Below are 18,423 nucleotides of genomic sequence, written 5' to 3'. Positions count from 1 at the left end.
AAATCCATTGGGATAAAAACCATAACAAGGGAAAAAGAGTACAGTGACGTAATCTCCCCTGGAAAAGATATGAGTGGTCTCTTCTTCAAAGATCTCGTAGATGACGCATTCCGATGCTATGAATATGCTTTCTGAACATGATAGTCGGAAGCGATTTTGTAAAGAGATCTACTGCGTTGTCACTTGATCGGATATATTGGATATTGACTTCCTTGTTCTTCTCGAGTTCTTGAATGTAGGAGAAGTATCTTGGAGGAATATGTTTTTTTCTGTCGCTCTTGATATAACCTTCTTTGATTTGAGCGACACAAGCTGCATTGTCTTCATATAGTGTCGTTGGCTCCTTACGGCTGACCATTCCACTTGCATCTTTTATATGGTTTGACATGGATCTGAGCCATATGCATTCTCTACATGCTTCATGAAACGCTATTAGTTCTGCGTGGTTTGAAGAAGTGGTGACCAAAGTCTGTTTTTGTGAACGCCACAAGATTGCAGTTCCTCCAATTGTGAAAACGTATCCAGTTTGGGATCGAGATTTATGTGGATCCGATAAATATCCTGCATCTGCAAAACCAACTAGACCAAACGCAGAGTTTCTACGATACAACAATCCCAAATCAATCGTACCTTGAAGATAGCGGAATATGTGCTTAATTCAATTCCAGTGCCTGCGGGTAGGAGCTGAGTTGTATCTTGCAAGTAAATTAGTTGCAAATGCAATGTCTGGTCGGGTACAATTTGCAAGATACATAAGTCCACCGATAGCACTCATATAAGGTACTTCGGGACCAAGTATTTTTTCATTCTCTTCACAAGGTCTGAATGGATCTGTATCAACATTCAGATACCTACCGACCATTGGAGTACTCAAAGGAGTCGCTTTATCCATATAAAAGCGCTTTAAAATCTTTTCGTATAATTTGACTGATGCACAAATATTCCATCTTGGAGATGTTCTATTTGAAGACCGAGACAAAATTTTGTCTTTCCAAGATCTTTCATTTCGAACTCTTCTTTCATATGAGTTCTAGCATCATCAATCTCCTTTTGAGTTCCAATTATATTGAGATCATCAACATATACAGCAATGATCACAAATCTCGATGAGAATTTCTTTATAAAGACGCAAGGGCATATTTCATTATTTACATACCCTTTCTTCAATAAGTAATCGCTTAAGCGATTATACCACATGCATCCGGATTATTTTAATCCGTAAAGTGATCGCTGTAATTTTACCGCATATATCTCATTAGGCTTTTCCTTTAAAGTCTCAGGAACCTTAAATCCTTCTGGAATTTTCATGTGTATTTCATTATCCAATGATCCATATAAATACGCTGTCACTACATCCATAAGGTACATTTCTAAATTATTAGAAGATGTTAGACTCATTAAGTACCTGAATGTAATTGCATCCATGACCGAAGAATATGTTTCCTCATAATCAACTCCCGGCCTTTGAGAAAAACCTTGTGCAACAAGTCGGGCCCAACAGGTTTTATATCTTGTTATCTCATCTTTCTCATTTCTCTTTCTCACGAAAACCCACTTGCACCCAACAGGTTTTATATCATTAGATGCAGTGACAATAGGTCCGAAGACATTTCTTTTATTAAGGGAAAACAATTCAGTTTGCATTGTACTTTTCCATTTCTCCCAGTCAGGCCTTTGTTGGCACTCTGACACAGACCTTGGATCACGATCATCATTTTCATAATCAATCTCTTTAGATACATAAAAAGAAAATATTCTATTATTATCATCGATTTTATCTCTAGCCCATAATTTTCCATCTTGGGCATAGTTAATAGAGATCTCATAATTTTCTGTTTCGTCTTCCTGATGACTTTTCTCTTCACTTGGTTCCTCTTGAACCTTTTTATTTCCGTCTCCCATTTTCTTTTTCTTTCGGGGATTTTTATCTTTAGAACCTATTGGCCTCCCCCGTTTCAATTGAACTTTAGGCTCATTAACCTTTTTCCCATCGATTTCCTCTCTAGGAATTTCAACTCTTGATGGTGCATTTGCAGCAGGAATATGTGATTTTCTCACCCTTTTTGTATCTGTGAACGCATCTGGTAATTGATTTGCCAAATTTTGTAAATGTACAATTTTCTGAACTTCCAGCTCACGTTGATTCGTAGGGGGATCAAGATGTACCAAAGATGGTGTATTCCATGTAATCTCTTTTGGTACCTGTTTAATTCCTCCCCCTAACGCTGGAAATTCATCTTCATTAAAATGGCAATCAGCAAAACGTGCTGTAAACATATCACCAGTTTGTGGTTCAAGATAATTTATGATACTCGGTGATGCATAACCGACGTATATTCCCAATCTTTTGTTCTTTGCGGTGGGGCTATAGGAACATAAGCCGCACATCCAAAAACACGGAGATGAGAAATGTTTGGTTCTTGACCAGACGTTAATTGTAAAGGGGAATATGTATTATATGCACTTGGTCGTATTTGGACCAACGCTGCAGCATGCAATATAGCATGACCCCATATAGAAATTGGGAGTTTTGTTCTCAATATCAACGGTCTAGCAATGAGTTGTAACCGTTTAATCAAAGATTCAGCCATGCCATTTTGTGTATGAACATGAGGGACCGGATGTTCAACATCAATTCCCATTGACATACAATATTCATTAAAAGCTTGTGAAGTGAATTCACCAGTGTTATCAAGCCTTACTTTCTTTATGGCATAATCAGGGATGTGCTTTTAACCTGATTACTTGGGAAATGAAATTTGCGAAAACCGTATTTCGTGTTGTCAAAAGACACACATATGACCATCTACTAGATGCGTCAATCATTACCATAAAATAATGAAATGGCCCGCATGAAGGGTGAATAAGTCCACATATATCACCATGTATTCTCTCTAAGAATATTGGCATTTCATTCCCGACTTTGGTTGGTGATGGCCTAATTATGAGTTTTCCTTGAGAACATGCATCACATGAAAACTCACCAGAACAATAAATTTTCTGGTTTTTTAACGGATGGCCACTAGAATTTTGCACAATTTTCGCATCATGATTGAACCAGGATGTCCAAGTCTCTCATGCCAAATCTTAAACGTATTAGTAAACTTTGAGTTTACTGTAACATACGATGCGAATACATTTTTTTTTGTGCAATATAATCCAGAGGATAACATTGGTAACTCTTCCAATATATGTTTTTCCTCGGATTTGATGCAAAGATATTCAATGCCATTCTTATTCATAGTCTCTATATGATATCCATTTCTTTGGATATCTCTGAAACTTATCAAATTTCGTTGAGACTTAGGGGAATATAATGCATCTTTTATTTCAAATTTTGTTCCCCTTGGCATTGAAAAATTGACTTCGCCAAAGCCCATTATAATCTTTGCATTTCCAGATATAGTGCTCACGCCTTCAGCGGAGTCATTCATTTTAAGAGAGGAGAAATATTTTTTATCTCTAAATATTGAGTGCGTAGTAACACTATCTGCTAGACACATTTCTTCATCCTCAATCTCAAAAGTTGGCATTTTCTAGAGATAAAATATGCATTAATATATAACAAAGTCTTAGGAGATTTAAAATAAATTACAAAAAGACTTTAAACACCAAAAGTTTTACAAGCATATTTTACATAAAGATTTTAATCGCATGATTTTCCATTCTCTTGATTGACGAGGAAATCTGCGATATCCAGATGAGTTTCATCATTGAGACCATGGTAGGAAGGTCCAGCTTCATTTGAGATGAGATTGGTCTCAACGTTTCTTTCTTTTTCCTTTTGAGACGCTTGATATAGAGCGGCCAAATGCTTTGGTATACGACAAGTTTGGTACCAATGACCTTTCATGCCGCATCTGTAACAAATACTCTCATCTTTTTTCTTTATAATGCGGCTGGCATCATTTACATGAAGATCGTTGTTGGCTTTGCCAGCGTTGAAGCTATTAGAATAGTGACCTCTTCCTCTATCTCGGCCACGACCTCCTCCACGCCCACGACCACGGCCACTGCCTCGACCCCGTCCGCGTCCTCGTCCTTGCCAATTATAACTGGATGAAGCAACATTCACTTCTGGAAGTGGAGCTGATCCAGTTGGGCGAGTTTAATGATTCAGCATCACGAGTTAATTATTTTGTTCAGCAACAAGAAGAACGTGCATTAACTCAGAAAATCGAGTGTATCCATTGGTCCGGTATTGTTCTTGCAGGATTACATTTCCAGGATGAAAAGTTGAGAGCGTTTTTTCGATCATATCATAATCGCTCACTTCTTCGCCACACAAAGCCATCCTGGAGGTGATTCCGAACATAGCAAAATTAAATTCACCAACACTTTTGTAATCCAAGAACCGGAGATTTAACCACTCATGTCTAGCCTTTGGTAAGATCACATATTTCTGGTGATCAAACCTATCTTTGAGTGATTGCCAAAGATCTACAGGATCTTCTTTCGTGATGTACTCGTTTTTCAGATTATCGTGGAGGTGGTGGCGTAAAAACACCATGGCCTTGGCCTTATCCTCATCTGACGTCATTTTTGACGGATCGATGGTGCTTAAAAGCCCATCCGATCTCAGATGCATTCGTGCATCTGATGCCCATGTCATATAATTTTTTCCATATACATCAAGGGCAAGGATTTCGAGTCTAGCGAGATTTGACATAATTATCTACATGAATAATAAGTCCATTATTAATTTATTCATGAGATTTTGAGGAGGCAGAGCCTTCCATAATATAATATAAATCTTAACATATGATCGAAAGGCAGAGCCTATCTTTCTGATCAAGAATGTAGATCTATATGATCAAGGAGGCAGAGCCTACCATTATGATCAAGGAGAAGACATAGTCTTTTTACTCCGTAAATATCTCATATATATATTCTTGAATTTAAAGGAATTTAAAGAAATTTTAAATAAATAAATTCGACATAAATTAGATGTTACCTCAAAAGAGTGATCTGTATAGAAACGGTTGGATCGGTTGGAGCAGAGAGACGATCGTGCTGATAACGTGTTGTAGATAATAACGCAAATATAGAAGATTATTCTATATATATATATATATGTTTATGTTTATGCAACTATGTAATTGCACAAAGAAAATAGAAAAGAAACGTGAGGTGAGGGAGAGGGTAAGGAAGAACAACACTAACACATCTCTTCACTTTGAAATCTTGTCTTGTCTATATCTCACTCTCATCACATATTTATAGGTACAAAATTAAGGATGAGTCACTTAATCAAAAGAGATAAACATGACAAGTGTTAAAATATGTGTCATGTTAAGTGATGAATAATCACTTCTTTATAACAGTATTACCTTTTTCTATATACAAAATGATTATTCTAAACTCTACACTCTAAATACTAAAGTTTTACCCTTCAAAACTATACACTACATGTAATGATGTAAAAAGAAGAACTCAAACCTAAAAAAATATCTAAAATGTAGTTTAACAAATTGTAATTATGTAAAAGAGAGCAAACATGAAAATGACAAAAAAAAAACAGATATCTACAAAAGGATATATCTACAAAAAGGTATTTCTCTTTATACTTTGTTTAAATCATTTATTTCCAATATATAAATGATGTTTTTAAAAGAAAATTTTAAAAAAATTTATTTATCTCCAATATTTAACGAATCTTTTTAAACTGGCAAAGGTTGTCAAAAATATCATTTATGATCAATATATAATCATTTGTTACTCTTCCACAGCGGCCCGTAGGTAATACTTTAGGCAGCAAATGTGTATAAGTAGTTAGTCTTTTAACAACTTCTCTTTATACTTTCTCTAAATTCTTTATTTCCAATATATAAATGATATTTTTTAAAAGGAAAACATTTTTTAAAAAAATATCTTTATCTCCAATATTTAAAGGATCTTTTTTTAGGGACAAATTTTTTTTAAAGATAATTTATTTTCAATATACAAGCATGCATTACTCTTCCATAGAGCCGGCCGCTGGGTAAAGCCCAAAGAGTGAATAATTTATGCAGCAAATGTGTATAAGTTGTTTTAGGGGCATGATTTTAAGGAAACACTACTGTAGTGTAGTGGTTAGCCCCTTGTTATCCTCAACTTAGGTTAATGTTATTAATGTGAATTGTTTTTCAATATTTTTTGTTAATGGGCTAAATTTCTATTTTGCTTTAGGCAGAAAATGAGTTTGGGCTGGCTATGCTCTTTCAAACAACAAAATATATATCTTTTGTTTTAAAAAAAAATGCTTTCCAAAATGAGTGGTAATCATGTCATTCTTTCTCCTTGTTCCATTCAAGTAATTTTAGAATTTTTCAAATCATCTAATTATATAGTTTTACAAGTTTACTATCAAAGATCTAGTCTGATTTTTACTCATATCACCCTTATAATATAATCTCTTATAATCCCTCTATTCCAATATATAAGATTTTTTGGAATTTTTTTCTTTTTTCTTTTTTATAACATTTTCTCAAGTCTCTAGGTATTTTATAATATTAAATTAATAATTTTTTGACTATTTAAATTCTGAAACATTTTTTTTCTATTGGTTGAATTTTGTTAAATGATAAAATATTTATTATCATAATCTTTGTGCTTTAAAACAAATACTCTTATATAATGGAATAGAGGGAGTACATATTTGTATTTTTAGTATAGGATATGTATATAGAATTTTATTCTTAAGGTAAATAGTTAATTTTTTATGGTGATGTGATGTGCATATGATTAATCTTCGGTTTTTACTTCTATAATTTCGTACTTTAACAATGCATGGACTAATAAAAATAATACATGTGTCAGTTAATCTCTATTCTATATATAAAATAACTAAAATGCTAAGAAAAATAACTAAAATGCTAAGAAAAATTTTCATTCTAAAATTATGGTAACATATGCAGTGGCGGATCCAGCCAAGATTTTGATGGATACATAGTACGTTAATGGATATATGATATATGTAAGTGTTAAAGATGTAGATTAAATGGTAAATTAACCAATTAAAGATTGACTAGGTACTATGGTGAAACATTTCAAATTTTCGTTAACAATGCATCAGTTTTAGTTGTGACAGACGTAATATAGTTGATTCGGTAATTTTCGTTAACAATGCATCAGTTTTCTAAACATGCATTTAAAACTAGTCAAAATTACCAATACTGAAATCAACTATAGTGATGGTATTTGGTAGAGTTATGTACTTGAGTAGATTTAAATTGGCAAACAAAGAGTAGTGATGGTAGACTGAAAAAGTGGTAGATATACCGTAATGCAAATTCATATTACGAGTTGCATTTGTGGTTGTTAAATGTAAGACATGAGAATGAGACAGAGATTCATAAGAATGGTTTATAAGATCAACTTGTAAATCAAAAAGAACTTTCTTATATTGACCAATGATGATACAACATATATCATTCACTCAAACACATAATCTCTGCATTTGGAAACTCATATTTGGGGCACAAACTTTCCTTTGGAAAATCACAACAATCAGGAAAAAGGAAGGCAAAGAATATGGAATCATATTTCTCCCTTAGTCACTTCGATGGTCTGGACAAAACCTTCTATCATCTTCCTCTAGATTATGTCTTCATCATCTGACACACTAGCCAAAGCCATTACCTTTAATCTCTAGAGATCCTTACAAAATCCGATATCATAGCTACAAAAGACTTATATAGACTAAAAAAGCATTAAAACAGCAAAGGAATATCATACAAGAGCCCTCCAATCGGTTAACATATATGTATCATCATTGCTTCACTATTTCGATTGTAAAACCTAACAATAATTCACTTTCTTTCTCAATATTCAACAACAAAGTATCTTCTAACTATTTATAATGTTGGATTCACACGAGTACAACCTACTTGATTCATAGAACCTAACAAATATTCACCTTTTCACAAAAAAAAATTTAAAAAATCACCTAACTCTTTTGAATCTTCATCAAAGCAAAGGAAACAAAGATTTGACACCAACAAACCAATTACAAATAATGGCTTCAAATTTAAGGATAGAGACCCGTCAATCTAATAAATCCGGCATGACCATCCGTGAAGCAACACAAACATTAATTAGCAAACCCACCGCAAAACTTCATCCTTGAACGAAGAGACCGATCCAAAACAGATTCTCCCCTACAACTTGACATAAACCAAACCCGCCATGAGCCAAACCATTAACCAACCCATAAAGAAAATCAGAGAAGTCAACGCGAGACCAGCTCAATGAGACGACAGTGACAATGGAACCACACACAACATCGTAGACTTCCAATACCAAAAATCTGGTCACATGTCGAGCTGACCAAATTCAATGAATCCCAATCCAGTAGCTGTTCGTGTGATCCGCTTGTAAACATCGTACTGTTTTTTGTGTGATCCATCCGGTTTTTGAAAGTTTTCCACGGAAGATCCAAACCAAAACGTTTGAGAAATTCAGCTTGAACACTTTGTCGACCAATTTCGTCAAGACATGTACCCTTCCAGTTACCTTTGTCATTTTGATCATTGCACAATTTCAATAATCCATGACTCAGTTCTCGATTCCACACAAATAATATCTAAATATTTAAATACAATCAATCACATTGATAAACACTGAGAGACGAAAACTAGAACACTAGTAAAAAAAATAATAATAATAAGAGAGAGGGTCACCTCGGAAGATGGTGTTGAAGAACCTTCGTTTTGATTTGCCATATTGTCCTACACGGAAAAAAAAATCAATAATTGTTTGCATATTTGGATTTATATAAGCTTAAAATATATAGATTGAAACCTTACATAAACTCTCTCTTAACCTTTTGTGAATAAATTTTAAATATATAATTTTGAAAATATTGATTTTAAATTTGAATTAGGGAATATTGAAAGCATATTCGAATATATTGTTGATTATTTGGAATCAAGTCAAATATTTTTTTACCAGAATATTTTAGTTTCAAAATTAATATATTTTAAGTGATAATTGTTTAAAAATAATAGTCCAAACTTTTCCATATCCAGCGTGACAACGCTTAGCTTTTTATAGCAGTTACCTTTTTTCTTACATGTGTGAAAGGGGTTAAATAATTCTTGATTAGCGTTGAGACTTAGCGTTTCCCACATAACGCCCCCACAAACGCTTTGCCAATCTAGCCTTTAAGTGTAAGTAATTTTAATTATTGTTAAACTTATTTCATATTAGTCATACATACATAAATATAATATTATCTATATTAATACTTTCTATCTTTATATTTATTTTCAGAGTTGTCCAGAAGCATCTAGGCTAAGATCACATCCTCTGAAAAACATTCCTCTACTTGATCGTTTGTATGCTCGAGTCAATGTTTCGGTAAATGAGAGATGGCAACCTCGTGCCGGACCAAGTCAACTGCGTCCTGATCCACCGAGTCCATTCATACAAGCGAACGACTCGGATGAAGAAGTGATACCACTGGGACTGATTGGAAAAAAGCGATCACGAGGGAAAGGTAAAGATGTAGCTTCATCTTCTCGTAAACGAGCTCAACCAGATAAGTGGGATTGTCTCACAACCACTCTCGAAGACCAAGGAAAATTTTGGAAAGGTGGCCGTGAGATCTTTGAATCTCTAAATCCGTTTAGTTGTGTTGTGTGTATGCAAGAGCTCACAAAGATAACTCTTCTTAACTATGAAAGTGAGTTGTACTGGGCTGTAATTGATTATCTTGCTTCAGATGAGAATGGTCGCCAAATCTTCATGTTGCTGCCAAATGATGAAGAGAAGATTAAATTTCTGGAGCGGAAGACTGGAAAATCTGATAGGGCAGCATGAATGAGGATTTAAAAATTAGTTTGTTTTCTTGCTAATAATCATGAATGCTTTGGGATTTCTTTGTTTTCTAATAATAATCATGTCTTTCATGTTCTCTTTGTTTTCTAATAATAGTCATGAATACTTTACTAAATTTTGTTTTTTATGAAGTTACGTCCATTTCTTGTTGTGCATTATTATAAATCCATCTTTACTAGTCATACTACTTTGATTGTTTTAAACTATATTTACGTTGAGTTACGTGACCGACATGCATGATTGTTTTAAAAATATTACATGGTTGTGTCACTGTTTCTATCAGCTAACATGCATGATGTTACTTTAGATCGTATTAACAATTTTTCCTTCTTTTTTTTTTGTAGGAATTAGCTATCTCTTACAACCAGAATTTGCTCAAAGTAATTGCTTTGTTGATCGAGAGTGAATGCTTGGATCCAAACAGGGATAGACAACTAATGAGAATTGATCGAAGTCGTGGATGGCGCCATACGATGCAAATGATATATGGCCATGATCAAGAATGTTGAATGCATCAAGAAACTCTCCTACTGTTATGTGGTAAATTGAAGTCAGATTATGGACTACGAGAATCTCGGGAATGTGGATTAGAAGAAGATGTTGCGATGTTTCTTGAAACTGTTGAACATAATGAAGTCCAACGAACAATTGTAACACATTATCAACGCAATCAAGACACAGTAAATCGAAAGTTTCATGAAGTTTTGGATGCACTTGTTCGCATGTCTCAAGATATTATAAAGCCTGAACAAAACGAACTCCGACAGGTAAATCTCATTCTGTCAGCTGATAGGAGGTATTATCCTTTTTTAGTGGTTGCATAGGAACTCTTGATGGTACACATGTGGCGGTAAGAGTTGGAGGTGATAAGAAAGAAAAGTATTGGAACTTACGGAAGCAACATCCTACCATGAACGTGCTTGCGATTTGTAACTTCAAAATAGAGTTTATATATACATATGTGGGAACACCAAGAAGGGCACACGATTCGAAGATATGGACATATTGTGCACAAAACGATGAATATTTTCCAACTCCACCTGAAGGAAGATATTTTCTTGTTGATTCAGGATATCCTAATAGAAAAGGATAGCTTTCTCCGTATCGTCGAACCCGATATCATCCGCATCAATGGCGAGGAGGACCACCTACAAATTAGAATGAAATGTTTAATAACGTCATTCCTCTCTGCGTTCTGTGGTTGAGCGAACATTTGGTGTATGGCTAGGAAAGTTTGCTATTATCAGGAATCCAGCACGTTATGATCTTCAAACGCATTGTAAGATTGTTGTAGTAACTATGACATTGCATAACTTCATACGAAGATCATCAAGAATTGATAAAGATTTTCAAGAGTAGGAGCAAATGGAAAATGAAGAATTGGATTTGTCAGATTCTGATGATGTTGATGTTGAAATTCGAAGAAGGGATTATGTACCTACAGGTGATGCATATATGGCGGGAATTTGAAACAGCATTGCAGAGCATATATGGAGAGCTCATAGATGATTTTTGCTTTCGTTATTTGTTTCCGAACATGTTTTCCTTTTTAAAATAAGATAAAATTAGTCATCAATAAATTTGTTTCAAAATAAAGTATTTTATATTTAAAAAAAAATTATAACTCATCACCCAGCCCCCGCTCACAGCTCCCTGCTCTCCGCCCCTGCTTCAGTTGCTTTCCATTGTTGCTCCCCTCTCCACTTTGCCAATCTAGCCTTAAGAGCCACATTTAAACATATCTAATAACTGATGACGGTCAAACCATCTCGACAAGACCACCACGCAAGTACTACCAAGAAAATCCAAGACCAAAAACAAAGCGAAGGGATACCAAGAGATGTGACTGACTCTTTGCCGCTACACGCTGGTCAAGATCCAGCCAAAGATAAAGAGTTGAGAAGTGCGACAATTAGGTTACTAGAAAGAAGAAAGAAAAATAAAATAAAGAATCAATTTTATGTTAGAATTTCTTCTCTCTTTTCTTTTATAATATCAATTTTTTCTATTTATATTTTATGTTCAATGACATCATTTGTAAATAACACCAAAACAAAAAGGTTTATAGTCTTTTTCAATTTTTATATGTTATTTGAGTAAAAGTAAGGTTACATGTACCCATGCCCGGTCCGAAGCTAAAGTTCATAAAGCAAGGGCTTTAGGCAGCAATATTTATTAACGGTTTTTGGGACATCCCTTTTGTAAATGTTTAATGGTGCAGTGGTAAAAATCACTTTATTATATGTTCTAAGTCTCGATTTCGAGGCAGTTAGATGCACAGTTTAGCATTTTTCTTTTTTCAGTGTTTTCTAGTTGGCCAATTTTTATTTTTTTTGCTTTAGGCATATAAAAACCTTGGGCCGGTCCTGCATGTGCCATTTGAGTAAACCAACAACTTTTAAGAGTTTTCTAAGTAATTTTCTCATATTTTTATTAGTGTTTTTAAATCTAAATTGTGAAAGTGATCTTTTGATCAAATATGTTGAGTCAATAAGTTTATTATCTTGACAATTCAAAAGAAATAAAATCAAGAATTTAAACAAATTTATATCAAAAAAAAAGAATCAAACAATAAAAAATTTTGGACCAAGTTTAATATAAAATTGTGTTTACTAAGTTTGATTATTTTGACAGTTACACATATCATATAATTTCATATTTTTAAATCTTTGCTTCGTTATCATGATTCTTATAGTTTATCTGCGTTGGTGGTGGACGCACAGGACGACCCCAACCATTGATTCTTTTCTGATTTGGTGGTGGTGGAATACTCCAACTGTTGGTTGTCTCATGATTCGGCGGCGGTGGAATACTCCAACTGTTGGTTGTCTCATGATTGGGCGGTGGTGGAATACTCCAACTGTTGGTTGTCTCATGATTTGGTGGCGGTGGAATACTCCAACTGTTGGTTGTCTCATGATTTGGTGGCGGTGGAATACTCTAACTGTTGGTTTTCTGATTCGGTGGTGGAGGAATACTCCAACTGTTGGTTTTCTGATTTGGTGGTGGAGGAATACTCCAACTGTTGGTTGTCTCATGATTGGGAGGCGGTGGAATACTCCAACTGTTGGTTGTCTCATGATTTGGTGGTGGTGGAATACTCCAACTGTTGGTTGTCTCATGATTTGGTGGCGGTGGAATACTCCAACTATTGGTTGTCTCATGATTCGGTGGCGGTGGAATACTCCAACTGTTGGTTTTCTGATTCGGTGGTGGAGGAATACTCCAACTGTTGGTTGTCTCATGATTCGGTGGCGGTGGAATACTCCAACTGTTGGTCGTCTCATGATTCGGCGGCGGTGGAATACTCCAACTATTTGTTGTCTCATGATTTTGTGGTGGTGGAATACTCCAACTGTTGGTTGTCTCATGATTCGGTGGCGGTGGTCGCACAGGACGACCCCAACCATTTATTTTCTGATGATTCATTTGCGGTGGCGTTGGTCGCACAGGACGACCCCAACCGTTTATTTTCTGATGATTCATCTCATTCATCTGCGGTGGCGGTGGTCGCACAGGACGACCCCAACCATTTATTTTCTGATGATTCATCTCATTCATCTGCGGTGGCGGTGGTCGCAGAGGACGACCCCAACCGTTTATTTTCTGATCGTCGCTTGGGTTTGCGCCTCTTTCTGGATAATCCATCATTTTTGGGATTCTTTCTTCAACCTACATTATTTTATTTTTTTTGTGAAAAATTTCTCAATAATTATCATATACAGATCTATTTTGAAGTGAATGAAAATATTGACTACAAATCAAAGAGAAAAAAATCTATGAAAATATGCATTTTGGTTACTGATATTAATTACCATCTTTATTGAATATTGGATTGTGTGAGGAACTCCATCTCCATGTCTCTCTCCAATCTCTAAAAGATAAAAAATGAATTCAATAAACAATCACATTATTAGATTTTAAGTGTAAAATCAATAAAAATATATTAGATATTTGATATTAAAAATGTAAAACTATCTATTAGATGATTTAAAATATTTCGAATTACTTGAAGAACACAATGGAAAAATAAGCAAGAACGACAAGAGAACAATCACTTTCATCTTTGAAAGCATTTTTTGTCGAGAAAGCAATATATATATTTTTGTTTTGTTGTATGGAGAGTAATGCATCATTGTATATATATATGTGTGCACTGGTTCATAGTTATCCACTGATCAAAACATGTGTTGTCAAATTGATAGATATTTACATATTATCTAATAATAGATATTTACATACTTTGACTATGTACTACAAATTTAATACAAGTCAAAGTATATATTTTGATCAAAGATTTTATTTTCATATAGTCAACATATTTATGATTAGTTATCAAAATTTTAACATATTTACATCTTGGTCAGTGTCTAATTAACATTTTGATGACTAATTATAAATATGTTAATTTCTGAAATGAAAATCTTTGACCAAAAGATTTACTTTGAATTGTAATAAATCTGTAGTACATTGTTATTTGGAAAAAAAAATTATCTATAGGACATTTACAAAAATACCCTTTTGTAATACTTTTTTACAAAAAATGCAACTATGCACTATAAATTTAATACAGGTCAAAGTATACATTTTGATCAAAGATTTTATTTTCATATAGTCAACATATTTATGATTAGTTATCAAAATTTTAACATATTTACTTCTTGGTCAGTGTCTAATTAACATTTTGATGACTAATTATAAATATGTTAATTGTCTAAAATGAAAATCTTTGACCAAAAGATTTACTTTGAATTGTAATAAATGTGTAGTACATAGTTATTGGGACAAAAAAATTATCTATGGGGCATTTACAAAAATACCCTTTTGTAATTCTTTTTTACAAAAATATTATCTCTTATCCTTTATCTTATAAATCATAAGTCACTTGGCCAATCAAAATTAAACACATGGCAAATATTTTATAATTTAATATAAAAGATTAATTTTGAAAAAAAAAACAAGAAGATAACACACGTTCTAACTTCTAAACAACTTTCTAGATTATAGATTTTTTACAACCTTTGTCATACCTCCACGATCATCATTTACGAACAATCTTTTTATAACTGCCTCAAGCTGTTCTATCATTTATACTAGATGAATACCTACGCTATGCGCGGGCGGGCTTATGGCTTACCAGTTTTTAAAAAATTTTGTTACTAATTTGTATTTTTTTTATTTGTTGAAACAACCGGAGCCATTTTTTAATAATAATAATATAATTAAATACCCCATAATATTTATTACAACCCAAATACCAACATACACCGACCAATACCAAACCAACAATATGTGCAGCGGAACATAAAACATAACCAACAACCTAACATATTTCTATCTAAGGTTCCAACAACACAAACACTAAAAACCAACATCATAAAACCGAGACCCTAGATAATCATCCTCCTCATCGCCATGATTCCACACTACACATGTATTACCTGCACCACAAACACAATGAGATGCGTGAGTATTACCAGAAATACCCATTGAGGCGATCCTCCCATTTACGAGCAATACACTCAAGAAAATCAAGATTTCAACCACACATAAAACATAACAAACCAGTCATTAAATAGAACACCCAATAACACGTTCACCACACTTAGACATCATCACACAAAACAAGTCATACAACCGAATCGCTTAAATAAGCTCATGGTCCCGCACTCATCTTAACAAGCTGATTCTAACAACAAATAGAACCAGGAGAGACTCTCCTTGCGTCTGCAACAGTCCAGCCAAGCCCTACCACAAGCCACACAGCCAAAAACAACTTTGAAGCAAACTGGACAGAAACATCATAAAAGAACAGTCTCAAAGACGAAATCCTAAAATAAAAAACCAACCGTTAACTATCAAATCGCTCCAGTGAAAAGCTATCCCTAGAAGTCACGAAGCTTCCCACAAAATATCGTGCCAATCAGAAACAAGACGAGAGAACGATCTCAGTTACAATCCTCAATGGTCCCAACTCGCGTCTGAGAAAACATGTCCCACGAAACTGCCAATAACTCACGGAGTTTAAACCCAAATTCACTTCGGTAAAAAGGAGAGTGTACAAAATGTCTTAGCTACAACCCTACCTAAAATCAATACCTTCCGAAACGATTTGAGCAGTCGGATCCTCCTTCTCTCAAACCCTGACAGTTATGTTTTCTCTTTACTCTAAAGGAAAAAACTTGATTTCCTTTTCTTTCTCCTTTACACCACAAAAACCAAGAGTTTTCTCTCTTTCTCTCTTTCTCTCCCTCTCTCTGATCAGAAAAATGTCGACAACCACACACAAAAGAGAGGAGAAGAGGCGTCACTTGATAAATAATAGGGTTTCTGGTTTAATTAAATTAAACCGAGATTTACCTAAACTAGAATTAATTAAACCATCATTTGATTTAATTAATAAATCGACCAGCTTGGTAAACCAACCGGAAATTAAACCGACCCCACTCCAATTCTTGATATAAACTCCAATATTTCATTTTTTCTGGGACATGGGCGTTACATTTGTATAGAGTCTATCTTTGTGGGGAAATCTTAGAAAATATAATTTGACGTTGTTTTTTTTAATACTTCACATAGGTTTTCTCGTTTTATAATTGAATTATTAGATACATGCATGAACAATTTTGTTCTGAGAGATATAAACATTATATAATTCTTGTCTAAAACTTCAAAAAGTATATTTCAAATGAAAGCTTGATCTTAGGAAGCATATTTTGTAACAAAGAGTTTTTTGGTTGAATAAATTCTACATTCATTAAAAAAAAAATTAAGTACTTAGATACATTCATACTTAAGCTTCTTAATTAAATACTATGAAACACTAACATTTTCTTTTATCAAGAATTGTAGCGTGGCTAACTCTTTAATAGATATAATTAAGATAAGCATCTTCCGTTCATGTTAGCTCTTCAATTTCTTGAATATACTCTAGAATTTGTTCTTTAATAAGAATTTTATTTAATTTTATTTTTGACAACTTCTAAATATTAGAATATGAAAGTGTCCTTCTTTTTTGGCTCGGTATTTTTCTAAACCAACATTCTACAGTTTTACTCAACTGTATCTTCCATTTGATAATAAATACCCAATCTTCTTCACATATAAAAATTTATTTTTTTAGGGCCAGGACAAACTTTCATGAATTTTTCTATAATATTAACCAATATCCCGATCACTGCTGCAACTCTTCAAACTATTGACAAAATTGTAACGCCTAAACCATATGTATATACATTCATGGTTTACGCCAAGATGAAGAAGCGGCTCTTTGATTCACTCTTGATGCCTTTCTGTCTTTTGGTTATGCATCTACTTACTTGGGACATGTTCTATGTTCTGAGCCTCTCTAAATTTCTTATGTAAATATTGAAATCGTTTGTGATAAAAAAAAAACATGAAAGATGTTTCATATTCCTTTTAATTTAAGTTTGTTTTCTTTTAATGAAGATAGACAAGTGGCACTCTCTCCACTGCTGACATGTCACTTAAATGTAAAGAGTTGGCCATCTTTCTTAATATAGATTTGTTTGTTGCATGTCAATTGATCCACACAAAAAAAAACAAACACACACAAATAAAATTTATCCTCGAGTACAAATCTAAAAATTCAATGTAGGCATGAAAAGTTTCTTTTCCGAGGTAAATTGCTAATTCATTCAATTCTTTTATTTTTTTAATATCTCAGTTCTTATAAATGTCACCATATTCTACTTCTTCTATTATGACCTTTTTTTAACAAGCCTTGCTAACATGCAAAGGTTTTCTTGGATCAGAAGAATTTAGCGTTTACCTATCTCGAAGTCAAGAGACAAAAGGAGTCATGATGAAATATATCTAGGTTTTTTTTCATTTAAAAACTTTTTTTTTCATTTAGCTTTTGTATGCTTGAAGAAATTGTCTATAACTAACAAATAATGAGCAGTTATTAATTGATGCAGGTTTCAAAATTTGTTTGTATGGCTGTGATTAGACGACAAGAAAACTAACACTTTACCTAGGAAATGTGTCAGTAAAAAAATTGCATCTAGAAATCAGACACGAAGGAGAGCAAAACACAAGAATGCATCATTTATGGAATTATATGTAAGTATGGCACTCTATAATTTAATTAGATTATTTTACTTTCTTGGTTATGTATTAACATTTTTTTACTTTGTATGGTTCTTTTACGGTTAATGTTTGTTTATGTTTTCAAGTAAAAAAAAATTAAGCAATCTTTTTTCCCCTACGTAGTACGGGGTAGAATACTAATTGTCTATATTTAGTAATACCTTTTTCTATATACAAAATGATTATTCTAAACTCTAAACTCTAAATAATAAACCTTTACTCTTCAAAACTATATATTATATGTATCTATACTAAATAAAAGTATGAGCCATAAGCTCCTAACACTATCCACCTAGGATTTAAAACATCCAATCAGAATTCGACATGTCGCTAATTAACATTTTTTAAATTTCCAGAATTTTCTATATTAAGATATTTTTTAAACGACTAATAGTGATAAGACAACTCAATATTTAACATTTTTGAAATTATGCTAAATTTCTATACAAAAATACTTATAAATAAGTATATTTACAACGTCCCACATCGGAT

At 33.5% G+C, this 18,423-nt stretch overlaps 2 protein-coding genes and 1 long non-coding RNA gene across 3 annotated transcripts; all 3 read right to left on the bottom strand.

Annotated features, from left to right (window-relative positions):
* Positions 1–3,646: 3,646 nt before the first annotated feature.
* Positions 3,647–4,669, bottom strand: LOC147938777 (uncharacterized). The gene is given in 1 exon segment (XM_087465760.1): positions 3,647–4,669. A coding segment is annotated over 1 exon segment (1,023 nt).
* A 7,741-nt stretch (positions 4,670–12,410) lies between these two features.
* On the bottom strand, positions 12,411–14,070 carry LOC104711435 (uncharacterized). The gene is made up of 3 exons (XM_010428136.3): positions 13,829–14,070; positions 13,635–13,693; positions 12,411–13,491 (listed from the first exon to the last, which is right to left on the bottom strand). The coding sequence occupies exons 1-3, from the start codon at positions 13,953–13,955 to the stop codon at positions 12,760–12,762; spliced, it is 918 nt and encodes a 305-aa protein (XP_010426438.2). The 5' UTR covers positions 13,956–14,070; the 3' UTR covers positions 12,411–12,759.
* Positions 14,071–15,019: 949 nt separating this feature from the next.
* On the bottom strand, positions 15,020–16,210 carry LOC147938776 (uncharacterized). Its single transcript, XR_015565330.1, has 3 exons — positions 15,919–16,210; positions 15,669–15,823; positions 15,020–15,567 (listed from the first exon to the last, which is right to left on the bottom strand). It is a non-coding gene; the product is annotated as an uncharacterized LOC147938776 (long non-coding RNA).
* Between the last annotated feature and the right edge of the window lie 2,213 nt (positions 16,211–18,423).

This window comes from Camelina sativa, chromosome 9 (assembly GCF_030686135.1).
Source record: "Camelina sativa cultivar CO46 ecotype springtype chromosome 9, ASM3068613v1".
Classification (NCBI taxonomy): domain Eukaryota; kingdom Viridiplantae; phylum Streptophyta; class Magnoliopsida; order Brassicales; family Brassicaceae; genus Camelina; species Camelina sativa.
The sequence above is the reverse complement of the archived record's forward strand: the minus strand, read 5'-3'. Positions and strand labels throughout refer to the sequence as shown.

Bases quoted from the DNA above. Each gene is read 5' to 3' on its own strand.
- LOC104711435 (XM_010428136.3), bottom strand. From the start codon at position 13,955: ATGATGCATTACTCTCCATACAACAAAACAAAAATATATATATTGCTT. The intron at 13,694-13,828 runs GTAATTCGAAAT...TTTATCTTTTAG, and splicing joins TTTTCCATTGTGTTCTTCAA to AGATTGGAGAGAGACATGGA. The intron at 13,492-13,634 runs GTAATTAATATC...AAAATAATGTAG, and splicing joins TCCAATATTCAATAAAGATG to GTTGAAGAAAGAATCCCAAA.